Below are 21,705 nucleotides of genomic sequence, written 5' to 3'. Positions count from 1 at the left end.
AGAACAAGAGAGAAAAAAAAAGACACAAGAAACTGTGTGATAGGATAAACCAGGTTATTCTAAATCCGTCTCTAAGTACGATTCTAGTTATAAGACGAATACCAAAATATGGACCAGAATGGCTATTTCAAAATGGAACAAACTCACCCGAAACAGGGCACTTCCTTGGAGACTTGACTCTTATAAAGAAACACAAAATTAAAAAAAAATCACCAGAGTAATCCACTGTACACCACCAGCTTGTCGGTCTCCTAACAAGATTAGATTACCCATTAGATCAAGTAATAGTTGAAAATGAAGAAGAAGAAGAAGAAGAAGAAGAATCTTCATGTTTAGTTAGAACATTAAGACATATTCACAACAATTGAACTCCAATTTTATATGATCTAGATAAATTAAAAGAACTACAAAGTGAAGATAAAGATATTCAAAAGTTAATTACTATTGAAGGATTTTATAAATCAAGAAAAGGACTTTTGGCGGGTTTATATATAACTGTCAATTTCATAATTAATAATTCTAATGGTTTATAAAATGTTTTTAATCCAAGTACAAAGTAGTTACGTGGTCTATCTGTTTTTAGGAAACAACCAAAAAGGAAGTCGCGATGACGACTACAAAGAGGCTTAAAAAATATTATTAATGCATATAGCGGAGATTGATATACTTGCCCCAGCTGGCAGTTTTTTATATTAAATATTAGAGGACTCTCACTAACATTAGTTTATTAGAATCTTTACTTTATTATTCTACTAATACACATTGGGAATGAGTGTTATATATCGACCTATCGAGTGGGCATGGTCAAGAGTCAACTCTTGAGCATGAGCAATGACGTTATCCGAAGGCCCACATGTCACCGAGCTTGAAGTCCGAAACAAAGAACTTAGCTAATGGACTATCAACTTGAGAATTTTGAGAATAGATTGAGGTTACAGCAAAATTATCTCAATCTGGACAGTTAACGAAAAGGAGTCCTTAGTAACACTACTAGACTATGCTGGCAAACATGAAAATTGGAATCCTCTTTCGATACGGTTGAATCTACATCATTGCCTATGTGAAGAAGCCCCGCTGTCCATGTTTCAAGACGGAAAGATGTAATATTATAGTAGTTAGGAGTTTTAGGTAAGGAAGTTGCCTGGTCAGAAATCAAATGTATGCTAATTAAAGCATAGCATTTGTTTCCCTAGCAGGGAGGAGATGTAATGGGCGATAAATTACTTTTGTCAGTATGAATCAGAACATTCGTCATTGTCGTAAAAATCAAGGTTGTAATTGTGAATCTTGGATTTTATGCTTTCAAACCACGCTAAGCAAGGTTTATAATTTCACAGTTAAATATTGGCGCCATTTGACTGGACATGATGCCTTTGTCCAGTTTTATGGTTTTATGGTTTAAATTTTAACAAGAAGGACATTTAACCACTAAAAATCTTCATATTAAAATTAATTAAGCCTAATTTGGTGGAAACACAATTACTTTTACGACATCTCAAATAGACTGGTAAACAGTAAACAACTTTGTAAAAATAACAACTCCTTTGGAGGGGTCTTTACTTATAAAAGACCAAAAGATCCATCCAGAGTCCTCTAACCAGTTGCCAGTTCAATGTGTTCAAGGGGTAAGTGTTGATATCTCCAAAAAGGTGCATGATTTCATAAAATGTTTAAATTTTTGTTTTTTGTTCATATTTTTAAAGTTCAGTTTAATTTTGGTGATAAATCGCCCTTTGTATTCTCGATTAAATAACGTTTTGAGTTTTATATTTTTAAAGATTAATTTGCGTTGAAATTATTGGTTAAACAGTTATGTTGTTTGATGAACGCTGACCACGCAACTTTTACTATAATGTACCTTACCAATTTTGAGTTATGTTACAAATTTTGAGTTTTGTAATATTTTTGATTTAAATTTTTGTACAAAAGTTTTGGTACAAATTATAATACATAAGCAAAAGCAGTTAATAACTAAGTGCCTGTGGTGGTTTCTTCCTTTGAAGTACTTGGAGCAGGAATGAGTTTGGAGATATGAAGTAAATTTGATTCTGATTTTCTGTGTGTGGTATCTATTTCGTATATAGAATTTGATATTTTCTTTAGGATTTTGTAAAGTCCAATTCTTAATACATCTAATTTTTTTCGGTTCAGTCGGTTACCATTTTCAACATATACTAGTTCTCCGAGCTTGAAGTTATAATCTATCCTATTTTTGTCATACAGTTTTTTATTGTAGTCATGATTTTTTTACTGTTTTCAAAGGCAATTGCTCTAGCATTCTCTAGATCATTACTATCTTTCTTTTTTTTCAATTCCTCTGGTAATACTGATGTACCTTTACCTAGTAATAAATATTTTGGACTAAACCCTGTTACTGTATGCTCGGTTCCATTGTATTTATTTACACAGTTATGTGCTATGTTTGTCCATGCACATTTGTTTTTTTTTCTTCATTTATTACACATCTAGTTTTATTTACTAAAGTTTGATTGAGTCTTTCATTCAAACCATTCAAGAATGGTGCGTTAGCTGCTGTAAAGATCATTGTGATATTTTTTCTTCTAGGAAATTTTTGAAATCTTTAGAATTTATGCTTGGGTATTGGTCAGTTAAAAGTATTTCGATGATATGGTTTCTTAGCACATTTTCTGTCAGTATAATGAAATCCCTCGCGCTTTGTGTCTTTGATGTTACTATGTATGCAAATCTAGTAAAATGATCTACTAGAAGGTGTAAGTATTTTTTAGTGGATCGTGAACCACAGAATCCACCGATTAAATGGATCTATGAAAACCACTTCAAACGGCTTTTTTGCGGGGCCGAGATGTGACATTAGACGAATTTTACTATGTCTTCTTATTTATTTTGTATGCAAATTTCGCAATGTTTGCAAACTTTTTCAATATTTTTTGGTAAATCTTCTGCCGTATTGTAAGGTAGTATTTTGCTTTGCATTTATTTTATGCCTATGTGGCAAAATTCCTTATGGATATTTTTTATAAGTTTTTTCAAAACTCTTCTGATAATACAATTTTCTTCTTCTTCTTCCTTTCTTTTCTATAATATAGATTATCTTCAAATATTAGATTATTTTTATTATTTGTGAAATTTTCATTACCCTCTTGATTTTGTATGATATCCTCTATTTTTATTAGATTGACAATTTTTAATTTATCTTCTTCGTCTTCTTGAGGCTCCAATACTGGGTTTCTGCTTAAGCAGTTTGCTTCTAAGTTATCTCTGCCTGGGCGGTATATTATTTCCATGTCATATTGTGATAAGTAGAAAGTGAAATCCCCTAATTCTTCGTCCGTTCTAGCTTTAATATTCATTTTTCTAGCGGCTTATGATCTGAAAACACTTTGAAGTGTTTTCCTATGAGCAAGTGTTGCCAATACTGTACTGCTTCTTTTATTGCTAGGCATTCTAAGTAAATAACTTTCTTTCTTTTCTGAGATACATTAAATTTGTTGAAGAAGTATGCCACTGGGTTTTCTATTTCCGAATTATTATTTAGTTATGGTTGTTTCATCACAGCTGCTGTACCTGGTAAGCGTGCATTTGTGTAAATGTGTATTGGTAATTCCGGGTCAAAAATATCTAAGACCGGTTGCTGGCAGAGGAAATTTTTCATATATTCAAAAGATTTTTAACATTCTGTGAATTCAAGTGAATTCTTGACCTTTTCTTGATAAATTATGTAGTGGTTCCAGAATAATAGAAAATTTCGGCACATATTCATTATAAAAATTTATCTTCCCCAAGAATTGTCGAACATTTTTCTGATTTCTTGGAACCGGAAAATTTCATATTGAAATCAAATTATCCTTTAGGAGAGAAATTGAATTGTATCTTTATTTTTTTTTATTTTTATTTTAATAATTACTTTCCAATAGGCCAATATTTACATATCGCAAATATTGTACGGAATCCAAGGCAAATGTACATTTAGAAAGTTTTAATAGGAAACTTTAATTCATTATTGCTTCTAGTACTTAATTGCGACAAATGATTAATGTGTTCTTCGAAGGTTTTTGAAAAAATCAGTATGTCGTGTATATAATTGACTGCAAAATCTGATAATTTATGTTTTCTTATTATGTTACTTAATATTCTTTGAAATATAGCTAGTGACGTTTTTAGTCCAAATGGTAGACAGGTCCATTGAATGTGATCTTCTTGGGTTACAAATCCAGTTTTTCGTCTGTCTTCTACCCTTAAAGGAATGAGCCAAAACTGAGTTTGTCAACTTTCGAAAAGTATCCGCAATTTCTTTTTTTTATTATTAGATCTTCGATTAATGGAAAATGTTGTGATTGGGGAATTATTATCTTATTCAGGTTTTTGAAATCTATATATAATCTTAATTTTTTGTTTTCATCTTTTTATAAGCTAGTGTTACTGGGGTCGCAAAAGGGCTATATGATTCTTCGATTAAATCTCTTTTGAGTAGTTTAGAAATTTGTTCCCCTATTTCCTTTTTGTCTTCAATTGTGCATCTATATGGTCTCTTACTGCAATATTTATCTACTATGAGATCTGTTCTGGCTTCGTAATCCTTTACTGTCCCTATATCGTATTTGTCTTTTGCAAATATATTTTTATATTTCTCTATAAGATTTTTTACAATTTTTTCTTCATGATGGTTCAAGTGATTTGTCAAGATTTCAAAGTTTTTTTGATATACATGTTCATTTAAGGTTATTTGACATCTTGCTTGTTTTTCTTCGAAATCATTAGTTTTCTGTTTTATTTCCAGTTTTTCATGTTGTAATAGTTTGAATTTTTTTTTATACAATCTAATTCAAGTAGAAAGTCATGTTTAAAATTTCCATTATTTATGATGAATACATCTACCTTTTCTTCTATATTTAGTATTTTTACTTTTAATGTTAACACTTCATCTCATTTATGTACACCATTAATTGTCTTCAAGTTAATCTTTTGCATCGTATTGTCCTTTCTTGGTTTCAAACGTATTAGTTTTGAATTTATCAATGAGACATTTGAGCGTGTGTCATAAATAGCAGATACTTCTAAGATGTCGTTTAGTTTTACCTTGAGACTAATTAATGGTGGAACTATTAGTTTTTTGGATCATTATTACTCACTTCTACTTCTAATATAGTATTGTTTACGTGTTTTGTTTTTCCTTCATCGTTTTTTCTATCTTTGAACCAGAATTCGGTTTCAGGATTAAATCTAACACCTTTTACAGATTTCACAAGGTATCTTTTCGCTTTTGTCTTTGTTATTGACTCTATATTTTTTGTTTCTAAATCTTTCTTAGAAGCTAAATGTTCCAATTTACCTATTTCATTGTATAGGTGTTCAGTTTTCTTTAGTTTCTCTCTTTCAATTCTATCAGCTATGAAATTTGGCAAGCCAACAGCGATTAAATCTATCAGTGTCCCATCATCAATGGACTTTCTTACTTCTAATAAAAGTTTTTCTTTTTTTAGCGCGTAATCAAGCATGGGGCCGGTTTAAATGACATTGCATATCTTATTGAAGACCAACTTTTACTAGAAAATGTATCATAAAAGTTTTTTTTCCAATTTTCCAATTCTCCATTAATAGTAAGTTTGAAGAGTGTATTGCTGTACCAATCGGTAACACCTTTGTCCATGAATGATTTTAAAATCTCGATTTTTTCTCATTTTCTATTATATTGAACCTTTCACATTCTTTTTCAAAACTACTTATCGATTGATTCGGGTTTGAATTTTTTCCATTAAATTTTTCAATGGTAATTCTTTTGCTATTTTGCCTATATTTATTCCTGTTGATTGATCGTTAGTTTTTTTAAGTAGTAATTCTAGTAACTGAATCAGTGGTTGTTCTGAAGTATTTTCCTTACCATTAGTATTATTTTGGGTTTCAATTTTTTCTTCTAAGTATTCATCATTAACTTGTAAATTGTTACCTAGTATCTTTGCATTCTGCCATCAATAAAATGAACCCACACAACCTGGCCATAGTGTTCACACCGACGCTCATTGGACCCATTGAATCCACATACGACGTATTCCCAGACATGACAAGTGATATTCTATTAATTGAAATTATGATAATATCGTGCGAAACTACACTGACCGGCAAAAAAAACCGGCCACCCTGAAAAATTTCGCAAAACCAAGCTTTAAAAATTATTAATTTAACTAGTGATCGTTGTTTTATTAAAGAACCACTCACTATTGACAATGAGGGATAAATCATCAAAAAAAAGAAACCAATTAAACGCAGAATTAAATTTATGTAAGAGTTAACGGAATTATTTTCGCGTAAAAACGTTTATTAATTGCCAAACTTATAATCAAATGATTTAAAACACTGTTTACAACAACAGCTTCCTTTATTGGTTTTTTAAAGAAAGTATCGTACGTGGTCTGTTTCTGTTATTTTGTTAAATTAAATTTAATTCTGCGTTTAATTGTCTTCTTTATTTTGCTAATTTGTACATCATGTGTCAATAGTGAATGATTCTTTAATAAAATAAAGATCACTAGTTAAATTAATAATTTTTAAAGTGGTTTTGCGAAATTTTTCAGGGCGGCCGGGTTTTTTTGCCGGTCAGTGTATTTTCAAGACTTAGTAGAAACCAGTATCAATACTAATTTATATATAAATATGTCATTGTCATTTTCAGCACTTAGTTTTCTGAATGCACTCGCCGTTTATACTAGTGAAAATGTGATTGTTTTTCTTGTGATACGACCAAAATGATACTAGTAGATAGTATTCTCTCACTGTAACCAACAAATTTTTTATTATTTTTACAGTGTAACGATACATTAAACTTTTTTATAACAAAGTGTGTGTGAAATTGGGAACTCTGGGATTTCGGTCTTCCGTGTAAGTGCACGTGTAAGGAGTACCACCGGAGCACCTTACGTCAGAACTGTGGTCTCCTATAGGATGAGTACCGAAGTATTTGTAAGTTACAGGATACCCAACGTTACCACATAAATTTCTGTAATCTTCCCTCGAAATCAACAGAGTGGGGTTGTTCTGGAAACCATTGCAGTACATGTTTCCATTAATAATTCCGGAACTGACACCGCCACCGGACGAAATGCAGTACCAATTGTTAATAATTGTGTTGATATTTGCGTAACAGAAGTCTTTCTTGCTTTCGAAAGACGATTTGCGTAAAGTACCAGAGCAGGAACCGTCCTCTTCGGAAATGGTACCTTCGCATTTGTAAAAGACCCCATCGCGCACAATCACTTGTTTATCTAGAAATATCTAATGTAAAAATTCAGAACCTGCGTATATTTTCAAGTAGACCTTTAAACGTGGCGACTGTGGTACCATCTTCTCCGAATTTTATCTTGAGTTTAGCTTGCATTTCACGCACTGGTCTCAAACCTTCATACACTTGCTGAGAAATGGTACTTCCTAAATTGTCCAAACTGCCTAAATTGCCGAAACCACCAGATTTCTTATTAAACTGAACGGTGGCTTGCGGTGTGTTTTCATATACTTCGTGTTCGTAAACGGTACCACGTGGGTTGGCATAGTTAGCGGAGTTGCTCACAGATGGATTAATACCTGCTAAATTCTGCTGGACTTGTTGAGATATGGTGCTCCCCAGATTGTCCAAACCACTTAAACTTTGCCTAACCCTTTGTTGTATATCCCGGTTTAAGTTTTGGGCCCAATCGTCCCAGTTATTATTTCTAGCTACAAAAAGAGTTGTATGTAGGTGACCTTGCCGCGCTATATATTCTTACCTCCAGTGCAAGTGAACTGTAAACAACAGATTGATAAAGTGAACTATGTTTTGTTGGATGTACTTACAGAATAAAAAACTGTTAAGAGAAGTACTCGTGAGAATTCCATTGTAACAGTAGGAGTGGCACTGCAAAAGTACACCGTTCCAATGGAATTGTGGCTTTTGTATGCGCTGTATATACGCAACAAAAATGGAAAATGAGCAATCGCAAATCTGCACGAGTTTTTACCACGAAGATCCGACGACTGCGTTAAAAATATCGAAATAATTTTTATGCGATAATACATATTCATTGAATAAAAAGGTCAATTTACCGGATTGAAGTAAATAGTAATTGTGAATTTTTGTTGCAGGTTATTTTTAGAATATTATTATAGAAGAATGAGGTAATATTGCACTATCGTCCGTGACTACTGCGTCGCATTTTTGACCTTGTCCATATATGCAACTATGATCACATATGCAACTATGACAATAATGAACCGGTTTCTTTTTAGTAAGTGCATCTACCTGGCACAATGTGTGCTGAACATTACGTCCTTATTCGTTGCATTTTTCTTTAAACATGTTCAGTCTCTCGTTACAGTTATTTTAAGTCGCTTCGCACTCACTTTTTACGAATGTGTGATTTCAATATTTTCATATCTTCTTTTCATAGGCCAACAAATTTTAGCAAATATAAAAATAACGGTTCTTGATAACCCCATTGCGATAACCCAAACATCGCGCCTTAAATTGACATGTGAAGAACCTACGTTGTGTGTTTTTTTTTTGTGGCGGAATGCGTTCAGATGCAAGTGCTGGACCCCAAGGTGGGAAAAGTGCCGCTAAATAAAACACAAAATACATATATGGAGGACACAATAGTATATTGTTTTATAAGGAGCAAAAATGAGACTTTTCGTGGCGAATCTGTACGTTTGACGGCAGAGCGCGCGAGGCCGGCAATTACAGATGAGCCACGAAAAGTCATTTTTCTCCGTATAAAACATGCTATTTTTTCTTCAAACGTGAAACTGGACCCAATTTATTGGACATGAAAATGTTGAAATCTAAGAAATTGTGACAAAAATCACTTAGAACTGATTCTTAAAGCACTAATACGATAACCAACTTGTATTCTAAGGTCTAAAATATTCAGACACTTGATCATAAATCATAATCACCAAACAGGTAGGTACCTACCCCTCACTTTTTCTGCCACTGATGACCGGCAGAAAAAATGCGAAAACAGCCTAGGCAGAAAAATTGGAGTCACTATACTCTATAACTGTGTGATTTTTTTCTTTCAGTATCGATATAGTTTTTCACTTTGATGTGAAAATCGGCAGTGGCAAATTTACTCACCGAGAGGCCTTTTCTTCTTGTTTAATATTCCAATTCCAGCTATTTAAAACAACCTTCACCTAAATATGCCACCTTTAAAATCTGTAGAGGACAAGTTCTAGCAATCAAAATACCTTTGATTCCATCACGTACTCCTAGAAATACTATCATTTTACAATATTTTAAATGTTGTTACTTCGGTGAAATTTTACAAAGGGCACTTCACCATTTCACACAAACTGTTTGTGCAAAACTCTTGTACATCACTACCTGATCACGTTCCTTACCTTCAAAAGTTGTGGAAATGCTTCTTTGTGTCACAAAAAAATATTTAGTGTTCGCCCCTTTCGCCCTATGGTTTGCACCCTATTAGTTGCGCCACATGTAGGCAACCAACTACACACATAGTTGAATTCGCACGAATTCCAATGACAATGATCCACGGAGCAAGAAGTGCCACGTTTAGGGGTATGTATGCAATGGGGCGCAGGGCGCGAAGCGCCCTGCCTTCACTAAATACCCGACGTTACATGTACGCGTGTTGTTGACTATAAAAAGTTAGGTTATGTTGGAAACGGCTTCCTATTGAAAAGTGGGAAATTTAACAATTTTTTTGTGGCAAAAGTAAGGATTTCTACAACATTTGAAGGTGAGGAACGTGTTCAGGGGGTGCTGTAGAAGAGTTGTGTGCAAACAATTTGTGCGAAATCGTGAAGTGCCCTTTGTAAAATTTTACCTTTTTATATTATTACAAGACTTCTTAATTGCGCATGATGATTGGTTAATTTAGGTAACAGTTATAATTCGAATCTTCGGCTCTGACCGACTGAATTGTGACAAATGACATATGACAGTTGTCTGTGATTGACATTGGCAGCACAAAACACTAGTAACAGTGAGAACATCAACATCAACACATAAGACGGCTAGGCTTAAATTTCATTGGTTGATTCAGCGGCAGCAAAAAATTTTTGCAGCCTAAGCAGAAATTTTTTTTCCTGTCAAGGCAGTGAAGTAGGACTTTGTATTTATCAATTGAGGTATGCAATGACCCGTATTTCTGACGTTTGAAGAAAAAATTATTTATTCCTCCACTGAAAAAACAAGCTGCAACAAAGTTGTGTCGCTACAAAAAAAAAAACTTGCCTAACTTGGAATTAAATCAAATTAAGCGTTGTCAATCAATGCAAATATTTGAATTTCACAAATTTAATAAAAACAAAGAAAAAATCTGAAGTAACTGGATGCAAATACACAAGTTATTACGGGCGTGTGGCGGCAAATTTAAAATTATGGCAGTCAACAAGAGAACAAAATTTTAATAAAAACTTCTATAGACAGCGACATCAAAACGCTACAAGAGTGTGGCGAACGAACTATTTCAATTTCCTTCTAGAGCACAGAAGAATTACCCATTAGGGGCGTTGTAGCTCAAGCGGAGTTTGGGGCTCCTGGTCGTGCCTGTTCTCCTACCCCCGTCGGTGATTCTATTGTATCGCAAGCCCTGCTGCCCAGCACCCCTCTATCACGAAGAAACGTGCCTAGAGGAACAAGCCGTTGTGGTCGCAAACTCGTGGTTGGGTCCCGACTATTGGGCCAAGCCGGCAGCGTCACGTCATTCCGACCGCCCCTGATTTCTATCCTAGGCTTGCATCCTTTGTGCAGAAGGCGCGACCGCCAGCTCGACAAGAAACCGCGCACTCCGCTTCTGCCACGTGTTTCCCTCAACTCCATTTAAATGTTCAATTTCCATGACTTTGACATTAAACTACAATCGAACAAGTGTTAAAGTTTCAAAAAGCAATAAACATTTAAATTCGCCATACACTCTCGTGAAATTTTAAAGAGCAAAGAATTCTTATCTGAGATTAAGATTGGACATCAGAGAATTTTCTGATGGAAGCATTAATCAACAAAATATTTACATGAAACAAGAAAAAAACAATCTAGTGTGAAGTAAAACTTGTGCAATCTTGTGTGAAGAATTAAGAAGTATTATAATGTAATACTTAAGTATAAGCATCCAGAAACCTTATTTATAACTTGGTAAACAAACCGTGAGTCCTGACCAAGTGAATTTCATGAAATCTCTTAGCAAGTACTTTATCTGAACAAATATCTGACGGTTAAACTTGTGTTAGAACCAGTTAACGATTAAAATCCTAACATGAATAGTGAATTTACAAACAATAAAACAAATTTACACCATGTGTTAGTATTGTTCGATTCTGCGACCTCGAAATCATGTAGTTGTAGCTCGTTACGTTGGTGATGTTTCTTGAAAAAGATATTACACAACATTTGTCTTGATTAAGAAAGAGATTTTTTTGGAACATCTGGCCTGTATAGTATCAATGTTATCTTCGAGTGTATTGCAGTCATTTTCATTCATCATTGGCATAGAGTAGGTAGTGCACATTGAGAGAGTCAATATATATATACTGAATGAATTGTGATCTATTCTGAAGATAAGACGACATGAGAGCTATGTATTTTTGAGATAAACCAATCGAGTTTATTTAGCAGTAACTGATGATCCACTCTATCAAGTGCTTTTGTCAGATCAATATACACAACATCAAGTTGCTGATGTTTGTCAAGATTATCACATAAAAACTGCGTTATCGATACCAGATTGCTAAGAGTAGATCTTCGAGCTATGAAACCATGCTGATTAATGGATATTTTATTAGAGATATGACGAGCAGTATGTTCAAATATGATAAATTTGAAAACCTTAGCTATATTGTTAATTAATGCAATTGATCTGCAATTTGTAATATCATTCCTATAAACACCGGACAGACCTTAAAGATTTTCCATTGTTCCCGAAAATGTGGAGAACTTAAAATTTTATTGAAGCTGATTTTGAACGGAAATGTAAACACTGATCTACAATCACAAAGCAAAAATTATGGATTGAGATCAGGACCTGCAGTATGACTTGGTTTTAACTTGAATAAGGCCTTTAATATTTCATCTTCAGAAACATGTTTTAAATGGAGAACATCAGTATTAACACTACGTTGCATACCACTAGTGATAGCAGTAGGTGTAGAAAAGTTGCCAGAAGAGTATGCAGCAGATTGATTAACAATGGTTTGTGGGCTAGAAAAAATTTTGTTCTCACAATTCATTACGGAAGGTAGCGCTGTCACGTTTTTCAGTGAATTAACTCTTGTCCTTAAAGCTGTGAATGAATCATAATATTCATAATCTTCTTTTTTACCTGATTTTTTATGCTTTGTCCATGCTATTATGTATCTGTTTAATTAAATTCATGACATACAGGTGCAACTAATCTAAAAATTCGGTACTATAACGGCTCACCACGTATCGTTCGTTTAAACTAATTAATTCACCCAATTACCAACATCAGTCTCTATTATTCTACCAAAATGTACGAGGGTTACGTTCTAAAGTCAATATGTGTTATAGAAATATTTCTGTCTGCAACTTCGATTTCATAGCCTTATCAGAAACCTGGTTATTTGACAGTATATCAAGCAATGAACTTTTCACACAAGATTATGTTGCCTTCCGTACAGATAGAAATTATAATGTGCTGAATTTGCACACTTGCGTACAAGTAAACCTTTCTTCAATTACTGATACACTGCCTACTATTGATATTATTTGTGTGAAAATTTCTTCGATTTGTAAAAGCTTCTTCTATGTAGTTGTAATCTATATTCCACCTTCCACTTCATATGAAGACTATGAACTGCTTTTAGATCTCTTAAGTAGTTTGGAAGAATTTCATAATAATAAGGTATTCATCATTGGAGATTTTAATATTCCACAATTTTCTGCAAATTCGAATGATCGGTTTTCATCACTTTTAAACAATTTTGCGAGCTTCCTAAACTTATCTCAATTTAGTCACATTCTTAACATCCTTAATCGTACTCTTGATCTTATTTTTAGTAATTCAACAGTTCTTGTTTGTAAATCATACAACCCTTTAGATGATGAAGATCGTTACCATCCAGCATTGGAAATTCAGTGTCAAATTGAGGTAAAACCAGTGAATAATTTCCAGATGAACCAGAACTCTAAACCGTTCAACTTTAAAAAAGTAATTTTTTTATATTTATATAACACTCTTTTATCCACGGACTGGTCGGCCATCTATAACTCAATTAATGTCAATGAGGCATGCTCTACGTTGTACGACATCTTATATAAAACATTTGAAACTTCAGTTCCTACTTTTAAATTTAAAAATAGTAGTCGTCGATACCCATGTTGGTTCAACCAAGAATTAATTAACTGTATTTGTCAAAAAAATTATTTTCATAGAAAATTCAAGCAATATAAAACCTAGTGCTTCCTTAATAAATTCAAATTTTTCAGATCATTGTGCAAAGTTCTAACTATTAATGCTCATAAATACTATATTGGTAATATTCAAGCCCAAATTTCTAACGATCCGAAAAAGTTTTGGTCCTATGTACAAAATAAGAGAGGCCGCTCGAGGATCCCAAGTTCTATGAAGTACGAAAATTCCGAATTGACCTCACCAGTTGATATCGTCAATGGCTTTAGCACCTTCTTCAGCAGCGTATACATCGCATCAAATCCCAATAGTCCATTTCAATTTACAGGTCAAGAAATTTCGAATTTAATTGTAGCAGTTTCACATATATCTGAAGACGAAATTCTCCATGTTCTAAAAACCTTTAAGGATTCTTTCACGTACTGATATAATACCAAGTTTCCTGCTAAAAGATTGTGCCTGCGTTTTCGCCAAACCTCTATTTTATATCTTCAATCTAATATTGACTTCATCTGTTTTTCCTGATGTGTGAAAGAGAACATCAAGTACACCAATTTTTAAGAAGGGAGATATAACTTGTATAGAAAATTATAGACCTATCTGCTTATTGTGCAACTTTGCCAAAGTTTTTGAGTCCGTTTCATACAAAAAAATGTATTCAAGCATAAAGTGTTACATAACTCCTCTTCAGCATGGGTTTGTCGAAAAAAGATCAACGGCCACCAACTTGGCTTCCTTTAGCCAATATGCATCCGTGGCAATCGACAATAAAAATCAAATTGATGTTGTCTATACCGATTTTAGTAAAGCCTTTGATCAGATTGATCACTATATCTTATTAAAAAAGCTTGAATGCTTTGGTTTTACTAAACCCTTATTATCTTTAATGGAATCGTACCTTATTGGAAGAAATTTGAGTGTTAAATATAATAATTTCGTATCTAAATCCTTCTCGTCTACGTCAGGAGTGCCACAATTTTCAAATTTAGGTCCGCTACTATTCTTAATCTTTATTAACGACGTAGTTGATGTTACAGCAAGTAATAAGTTACTTTTTGCAGACGATTTGAAACTTTTCCTCGAAGTTAAATGCTAAGTGATTGCGTAAAACTGCAAAATGATGTAAATATTCTCTCCAACTGGGGTTTAAGCAGCTTGCCGCTAACCTTAATGTGCAGTCATTTTAATTTGATTAGTAAAGCATGCGATGTAAATTTTGAGTTATATAATGTTTGTTTATTGTTAAATAATTTTCTTCGATTTTTTCTTTTTTGCTGTACTAATGCTTAGGGAATAGGTTTGTTTGTTGTTTTTTATTTAAATGTTTCCTGTAATTGGGTGTTTCTACCTGTTGGAAATAAATACATTATTATTATATTTGTTAAACCATGAGGGATAAGTTCCAAAAGAGGAAGACTTTCTGGGAACATATATATCAAATAAACTATTTAGTTTAGCATAGAATTCGGTAAATAACCCTTCAACGTCATTAAATTGACTAAGAAATCCCCAGTTGATATCAGCAATGGCAGAGTATAGCCCAGGACGATTCGCTTTATTAAAGTTATATTCAGATAAAGTCGAAGCCGGAAAATTTTTATAGACAGATTTACCAAACTTAGTAATAATTTCAAGGGCAGGATGATAATGCATCTTTAGAGGTAAAAATATCCAATATCCAAACACTATGCAAGTGACTGCCCAAAAGTTGTTAAATCTATTTCACTAGTTCATTCTAAACCTGTTGACACCTTAGCTGGAAAAAGGCAAACCACAGATGACGATACCTCTATGTTAAATCCAGTTGACTTTCAAATAATACTGGTGATAGTGATAACAAGTCAAAAAAATTAAAGAAAAGTGATTCTACTGAGAGTCTAACGCCCACGACAGAGCTGCTTTTACCAGCAAAGGACTTAATCACCAACACAAATGAATATCCTTTAGATTATGACCAGACTATTGAATTTATGACAAGGTTAATGGAGTTAGCGATATATTAGCACTGGGGCACTAGCAAGTTTAACTTAATTCTATGTTTGATATTTGTAAAGTAGTCACACACAAAAGTATTAAGAACAAGTGTGTAAGGGTTCAAAGAAGAATTAAGAAGGCTTTTAGTAAAGTTTCCAAGCGTAAAGCGAGTCTAACTTCTGAGCTTAGCAACGGTCTTAATCTGACTAACTTACTGCATGAACCAAGTGGTGATAATTAACCATAACATTCAGTCTTTATTCAAACTACTCGTATTTTGTTAGCTCAATACCTTTTTCTAATATTGCTTCTTTAATTGCAAAGTTTACCGATTTTTGTGTATTTGTGGAACATGACAAACCTTCCATAATTTTATTGACTGAGACGTGGCTGACTCCGGTATTACCTGACGGACTGGTCAATTTGAGAGGTTATAAGTTGTTTAGAAAAGACCGACCAAGTAAAAAAGGTGGTGGTGTTTGCATGTATCTAGCAGACCAGGTGTTGTCAAATTTTCATGTCTCACCTATTACATTTGACTGTGCGGCTATTGAAGCCTTATTTTACACTTTTTCCAATAAGGACGTTACATTCGTCCTAGGTTGTGTCTACAGACCTTCCTCAACTTTTCTTGGGGATGACAAAGTTTTGTTTGATTTTATTAATTAACTAACGCAACTTTATGAAAAAATTTCATCTTCGGTGACTTTAATATGCCCAATGAATCGTGGCTTTTAAATCCCTCCCAGTCCTTTGACGTGTCCTCTCAACTCTTGGTTGATTTACTCATAAACAGTCCTTTACACCAGCATCTTTTACAACCGACAAGATACCGACCCAACCAGAATCCATCCCTTCTTGATTTAATCATTTCATCGCATGATATTTCTCTCTCCAGTTTGGACTATCTTAATCCGATTGGTATTTCGGATCATATCACGTTAATGGTCAATCTGCAAATTTGTATTATACCGCGTAAGCGAACTGTTTCGTTTAAGAGAACAGCTATTGATTTTGCAGCAGTAAACCAATGTTTAGCAGAAACAAACTGGAGGTCACTACTATCTCGTAGTTCAATTTCGTAAAACTGGAATCTCTTCAAAAGCAGTTTACATGACACTGTCGAGCAAAACACTGTTACCAGTGCAGCTAAAAGGTCTTCCAAAAAACCTTGGATAACTGGTAGCATTTTAAAGTTAGTAAGAAGTAAGCGAGTGGTCAGGCGTAACTATAAAAGGTCTGGTTCAGAAGAGCTACAAAGCTTACAGAACTTTCTCAAACGAAGTTTCTACAGTCATCAAGAACGCTAAAATTGCATATGAGTCCCGAATCGCAGATTCTAAAAACACTAAGAGACTGTTTAAGCATATCCGCACAAAACTCTGAGGGCCCGTGGCGACTATTCAAATTAGGGCTAATTCCGGCACTCTAATAGAGATAGTACCGAAGTTGCTAATATTTTGGCCGATACTTTTTCAACTGTTTTCACACGAGACTGCTTGGATGCAATACCGAACGTATCTGTTCCTCCTAATCTCGCTTCACTTAGTGAGGTCGATTTTTCCGAGTGTGCGATATACGAAAAATTGAAAAAGTTAGACGTGTCAAAATCTCCTGGTCCTGATTTTATTACCATTAAGATTCTTAAGTGTTGTGCGCATGTGCTTAGCGAACCTATCGGGATATTAATGAGGCAGTCGTTTGATAAAGCTTCCCTGCCACCGGACTGGCGTATAGCAATAATTCGTTCTATTTTTAAGAAAGGAGATAAATTTAATACCGTAGTTGTCAAAATTATGGAATAAATTATTTATGAGCAGCTGATCCAATTTTTAATAGATTATTCTTTAGTACCAACATAGCAGCATGTTTTTTTCCAATCTTTTGTGTTGCTTGTCAGATTGGACCAGAAAATTTGATTCTGGGAACACTGTAGATGTTTTGTATTTGGATTTCTCCAAAGCCTTTGATCGCGTTCCTAAACGTCGACTGTTGGTTAAAGTCCAGCATCTTGGAATATCAGGTAAACTTTGGCGTTGCATCGATTTTTTTCTCAGCAATCGTACATTTCGTGTTAAAGTGGGCAGTTCTTTCAGTCGACCAGTGGAAGTGTTGAGTGGGGTCCCGCAGGCTTCTGTCTTAGGTCCTTTCCTTTTTGTAGCATATATAGAAGATCTAAAGAATACAATTAAGTCGCAATTTGCCATGTATGCAGACGACATTAAGTTATACAACAATAGATCTAATGCTGTGCTTCTCAAACAGGATCTTCTTGCAGTATACAAATGTTCCACTGATTGGCTGCTTCCACTTAACATAGAGATAAATGTGAAGTTCTTTACATTGGTCAGAAGTACGCAAAGGTTTCATACTATATTGATGGTACTGAATGGACAAAATCTGACTGTTGCACAGTCGGACGAAATCAAAAATATGTGGCCAAAATTCTGAAACAGCCCAAATTTATTAAAAAACTTGATGATCTTTGTCAAATTGCATTCATTTTATTTTAAAACATGGTTTGCTAAATTTGTGATCGAAAATTTACTGAAATATGGCAATAAAATAAATAATTAAAATACAAGATAAAAATTTTCATATTTAAAAATTGTTAGTGTTTAATAATAATTATTAATATAATAAGAATTAAGAAATAATCAAAACAAAAAAATAACCAGCCTGCTTAAAAAAAATATATGTATACATATATAATTATTAAATTTCATCGTTTTCGAAACTGATTTCACTATTTGTGTCAGTGGATGAAATTGTCGTTTCTGTTTCCTCGGTATCACTTTCTTCTAATTCGTTTTTTAAAAGTTGATGAGCTTCTGGTAGCATTTTTTTAATTTTCTTTCTGTGGACCTTCCTTAAAGAAGTTATTAAAAGATCAGATGAGAGAAGAAGCCTGAAGCTGTTTATTCTGGAAGATCTCCGCGTATGATATTGCCGATATTTTCGTATATCTTTGTTTCTAGACTCCTGTGCCTCTTCTGTTAACTGTCCAATAGGAAGCAAAGTTGATAAAATAATAATTGTCCCATGAATTAGAACTTTATGTACCGTCGTAGGCATGTTAAACCATTCATATTCGAATACATTTTCGTGCGTATGTAAGTATTGTATGCTTCTAATTATATTTCTTCTCCATAAGCAATTTTTAAAAATCACAGAAAAGCTGTAGATTAAATTTTTCTACACTCCAGACTCCAGCGATATCTGCTGAAATTTTAGGAGTATCAAAAAATCGCCTTGCAGGGTTTCCATTAGATGCTCCGCTTCCTCCTGCCCACGGTTGGTCCACAATCAACCCAAGTTTACTACGAAATTCTACTTGAATTTTTTTTTCGTACTTCTACACCTGCCTTTTCAGCGGTTCTTACTTGCCATTTTTTTATGTCTAAACTTCAAATGATACTCTAGGTCGGCCCACTAGAGAAGATTTTGAAGGTTTAGATGTTGAAGGTACGGACGTAGAAGGAGTCTCTGCTCTCCAAGATACTAACTCTTCCTGTCCTACCAACCATAAGGCATTTTGCTTAAAAAATCGCTCTTCATATCCCCTACACTTGTAAAATCTTGAGGAAAATTGAGAACACAGCCGTCTATCATTTTTCTTCAATTCAATAAAATTAAAGTTTCTTTGACTTCAATATAGTAAAACTTTATTAGAAGAGCAATTAAATGCTCCTTCTGGACTGAGCGATTTTGTTCGCATTTTTCGCGAAGAAGAGAGAATAATTCTTTCCTACAGAACATATTGAACTCAAATTTATCTCAAAAACACACTTATTAGTCTAAAGTAACACATATAAACTTACATCAAATTGCTGTATATGTACCTATTAAATGCGAACATTTTTTTAATGTGCTGAACCGATAAATCTACTTACATATTTTGTCAAATATTTCGAAAAGGGACAAAAAGGAGCATTTCAAATTTTGAGTGATTTGTCACCAAACTTTACAGATTCATATCCTATTTATACAAGGTGGGGCATTGGGGGCTTTTTTATAAGTCACCGCAAACATACAAAAGTATTTCCAAGTTGACAAAATTACAACACTATAAAAAATGTTTTATTTAATGTAAGGTACAAACAATAACTACAATATAATTAATGTATGAAAAAGTACTCACCTTGAAGTATATTGAGGTATAATTTCAGTAATATATGTTTAATACGAAGCTGAAATAATTTGATCACTACCAGTCTGAACACCATTAAAAAATGAATAATGGCTAATAGAAAGTTTGTGCGCCCTCAGACAACGTAAACAGTTTTACAATCAGCAATAACTAATTGTACATATCCCTCAGACATTTGGGCGTTCACAGCAGGTAATATTATTTAGAAAAACAGAAGTTCATTTTCCACAATTTTGACCACGTATTTTCAGTTTCGTCCCACTGTGTGTTGTCGAAATCTGGGAGTATTAGTGAGTTCTGACCTGTCGTGGTCAAATTGGATTATTCATGTTACTAAAAGGGCCAGTTCCATGTTGTTTCTCCTAAGTAAAGTTTTTTGTAAAGCTAATCCCATGGTGTTCTTGAAGTTGTACAAAACTTATATAAGACTTATGTTGAAATTTGCAAACTCCGCATGGACTCCTGTTCACCAACGGAACATCTCCTAAAATCGGTGCAGCGTAGGGCGACTAGGATACCTTACGGTAGAGTACGATCAAATCATTGTGAAAGGCTTGCGGTAATGAATTTGACAATCCTGTCTGATAGGCGAAAAAGGGGTGACTTAGTGACGGCTTTCCAATCTTTGTCCAATTCACAGTCGCCTATTCATCATTTGTTTACTTTCACACAATCCACACATTTTAACTGATCATCAGTAGTTCGACCATCTTTTACGTTGTGAGGAGCAGCTTGTTGGAGTGATTAAAACCATTGATTCGTGATTTTTATTGGAAGGGCATGATTACAGATATTCGAAAATCTGTGAAAGCTGTAGGTCATGCGTACCAAGAAAGTCTCTTGGCAAAGTAAAGACAGAAATGCGACATATGCCAGTTCCTGCATGCCCTTGGGATTTACTTCCGTGGATATTGTCGGACCATTGAATGTTATATATTTAATTATATGTCTCATTAGGTGAAATCGTTACAAGCGACGAACAAGATATAAAATCAAACAAGAAAATGATATTCAAAGGGAAATAAGTTCTGCTGAATCAAAAACTTCAGACATGAGTTTAGACAGCTTAGAATCTGAAACAGAGGAGTTAGATGAACTAACCTCATCTACAGTGGGTAGTCCACCGCGTCATCTGTATCATACAAGGACCAAAGGAGAAGCTCCCGAGTATATGTGGGTGTTGTATAAACATAAATAAAGAAAGTTGTTAAGTTAAATATATCAAATATATTTTTGGCGGGTTTATAGCTGTCTATTTCATTATTAATAATTCTAATGGTTTATAAAATGTTTTTAATCCAAGTACAAAGTAGTTACGTGGTCTATTTGTTTTTAGGAAACAACCAAAAAGGAAGTCGCGATGACGACTACAAAGAGGCTTAAAAAATATTATTAATGCATATAGCAGAGATTGATACACTTGCCCCAGCTGGCAGTTTTTTATATTAAATATTAGAGGACTCTCACTAACATTAGTTTATTAGAATCTTTAATTTATTATTTTAAGTACTAATACACATTGAGAATGAGTGTTATAGATCGACCTGTCGAGTGGGCATGGTCAAGACTCAACTCTTGCTTCCCTAGCAGGGAGGAGATGTAACGGGCCATAAATTACTTATTTTTGGAGATGCCAGTATGAATCAGAACAATCGTCATTGTCGTAAAAATCAAGGTTGTAATAATTGTGAATCTTGGATTTTATGATTTCACACCATGCTAATCAAGATTTATAATTTCACAGTTAACATCAACGTGATACCCGTAGCCTTGAAGTCGTACCTGAGGTTATTACCGATACCTCTTAGACGCTATGCGTAAGTTGCTGTCGTTAGAACGGATCTTGTAACTTGTTTTTTTTACAGAATACAAAAATAACGATTATGACACTTTAAAATATGTGGTTGAAAATTTGCACAGGTATTTTTGTCGTTATTGTAATCATTTTATTGTCATTACTTTGTAGGGTATCTTTGCTTTGTGCCACTAATAAAATGAACTCACAGAACCTGGCCACATTGCACCCATCGAATCCACAAACGACGTTTTGCCAGACATGACAAGTGATATTTTGTTAATTGAAATTATGATAATGTCGTACGAAAGTATTTTCAAGACTTAGTATCACCAGTTTCAGTACTAATTTAAGTATGTGTAACTATGTCATTGTCATTTTCAGCACTTAGTTGAATGCACTCGCCTTTTATACTAGTGAAAATCTGATTGTTTTTCTTGTGA

General features: G+C 33.9%; 1 protein-coding gene across 1 annotated transcript; it reads right to left on the bottom strand.

Annotated features, from left to right (window-relative positions):
* Nucleotides 1–6,736: 6,736 nt before the first annotated feature.
* LOC135138809 (uncharacterized) lies at nt 6,737–8,139 on the bottom strand. The gene is made up of 5 exons (XM_064068830.1): nt 7,804–8,139; nt 7,737–7,752; nt 7,291–7,686; nt 6,963–7,238; nt 6,737–6,911 (listed from the first exon to the last, which is right to left on the bottom strand). Exons 1-5 carry the CDS (start codon nt 8,029–8,031, stop codon nt 6,805–6,807), a joined length of 1,023 nt encoding a protein of 340 aa, XP_063924900.1. The 5' UTR covers nt 8,032–8,139; the 3' UTR covers nt 6,737–6,804.
* Nucleotides 8,140–21,705: the final 13,566 nt, after the last annotated feature.

Source organism: Zophobas morio, unplaced genomic scaffold (assembly GCF_036711695.1).
Source record: "Zophobas morio isolate AGI-343-1 ecotype UQ-CSIRO unplaced genomic scaffold, CSIRO_AGI_Zmor_V1 ptg000030l, whole genome shotgun sequence".
Classification (NCBI taxonomy): Eukaryota; Metazoa; Arthropoda; class Insecta; order Coleoptera; family Tenebrionidae; genus Zophobas; species Zophobas morio.
This window is presented reverse-complemented; position numbering and strand designations above follow the sequence as displayed.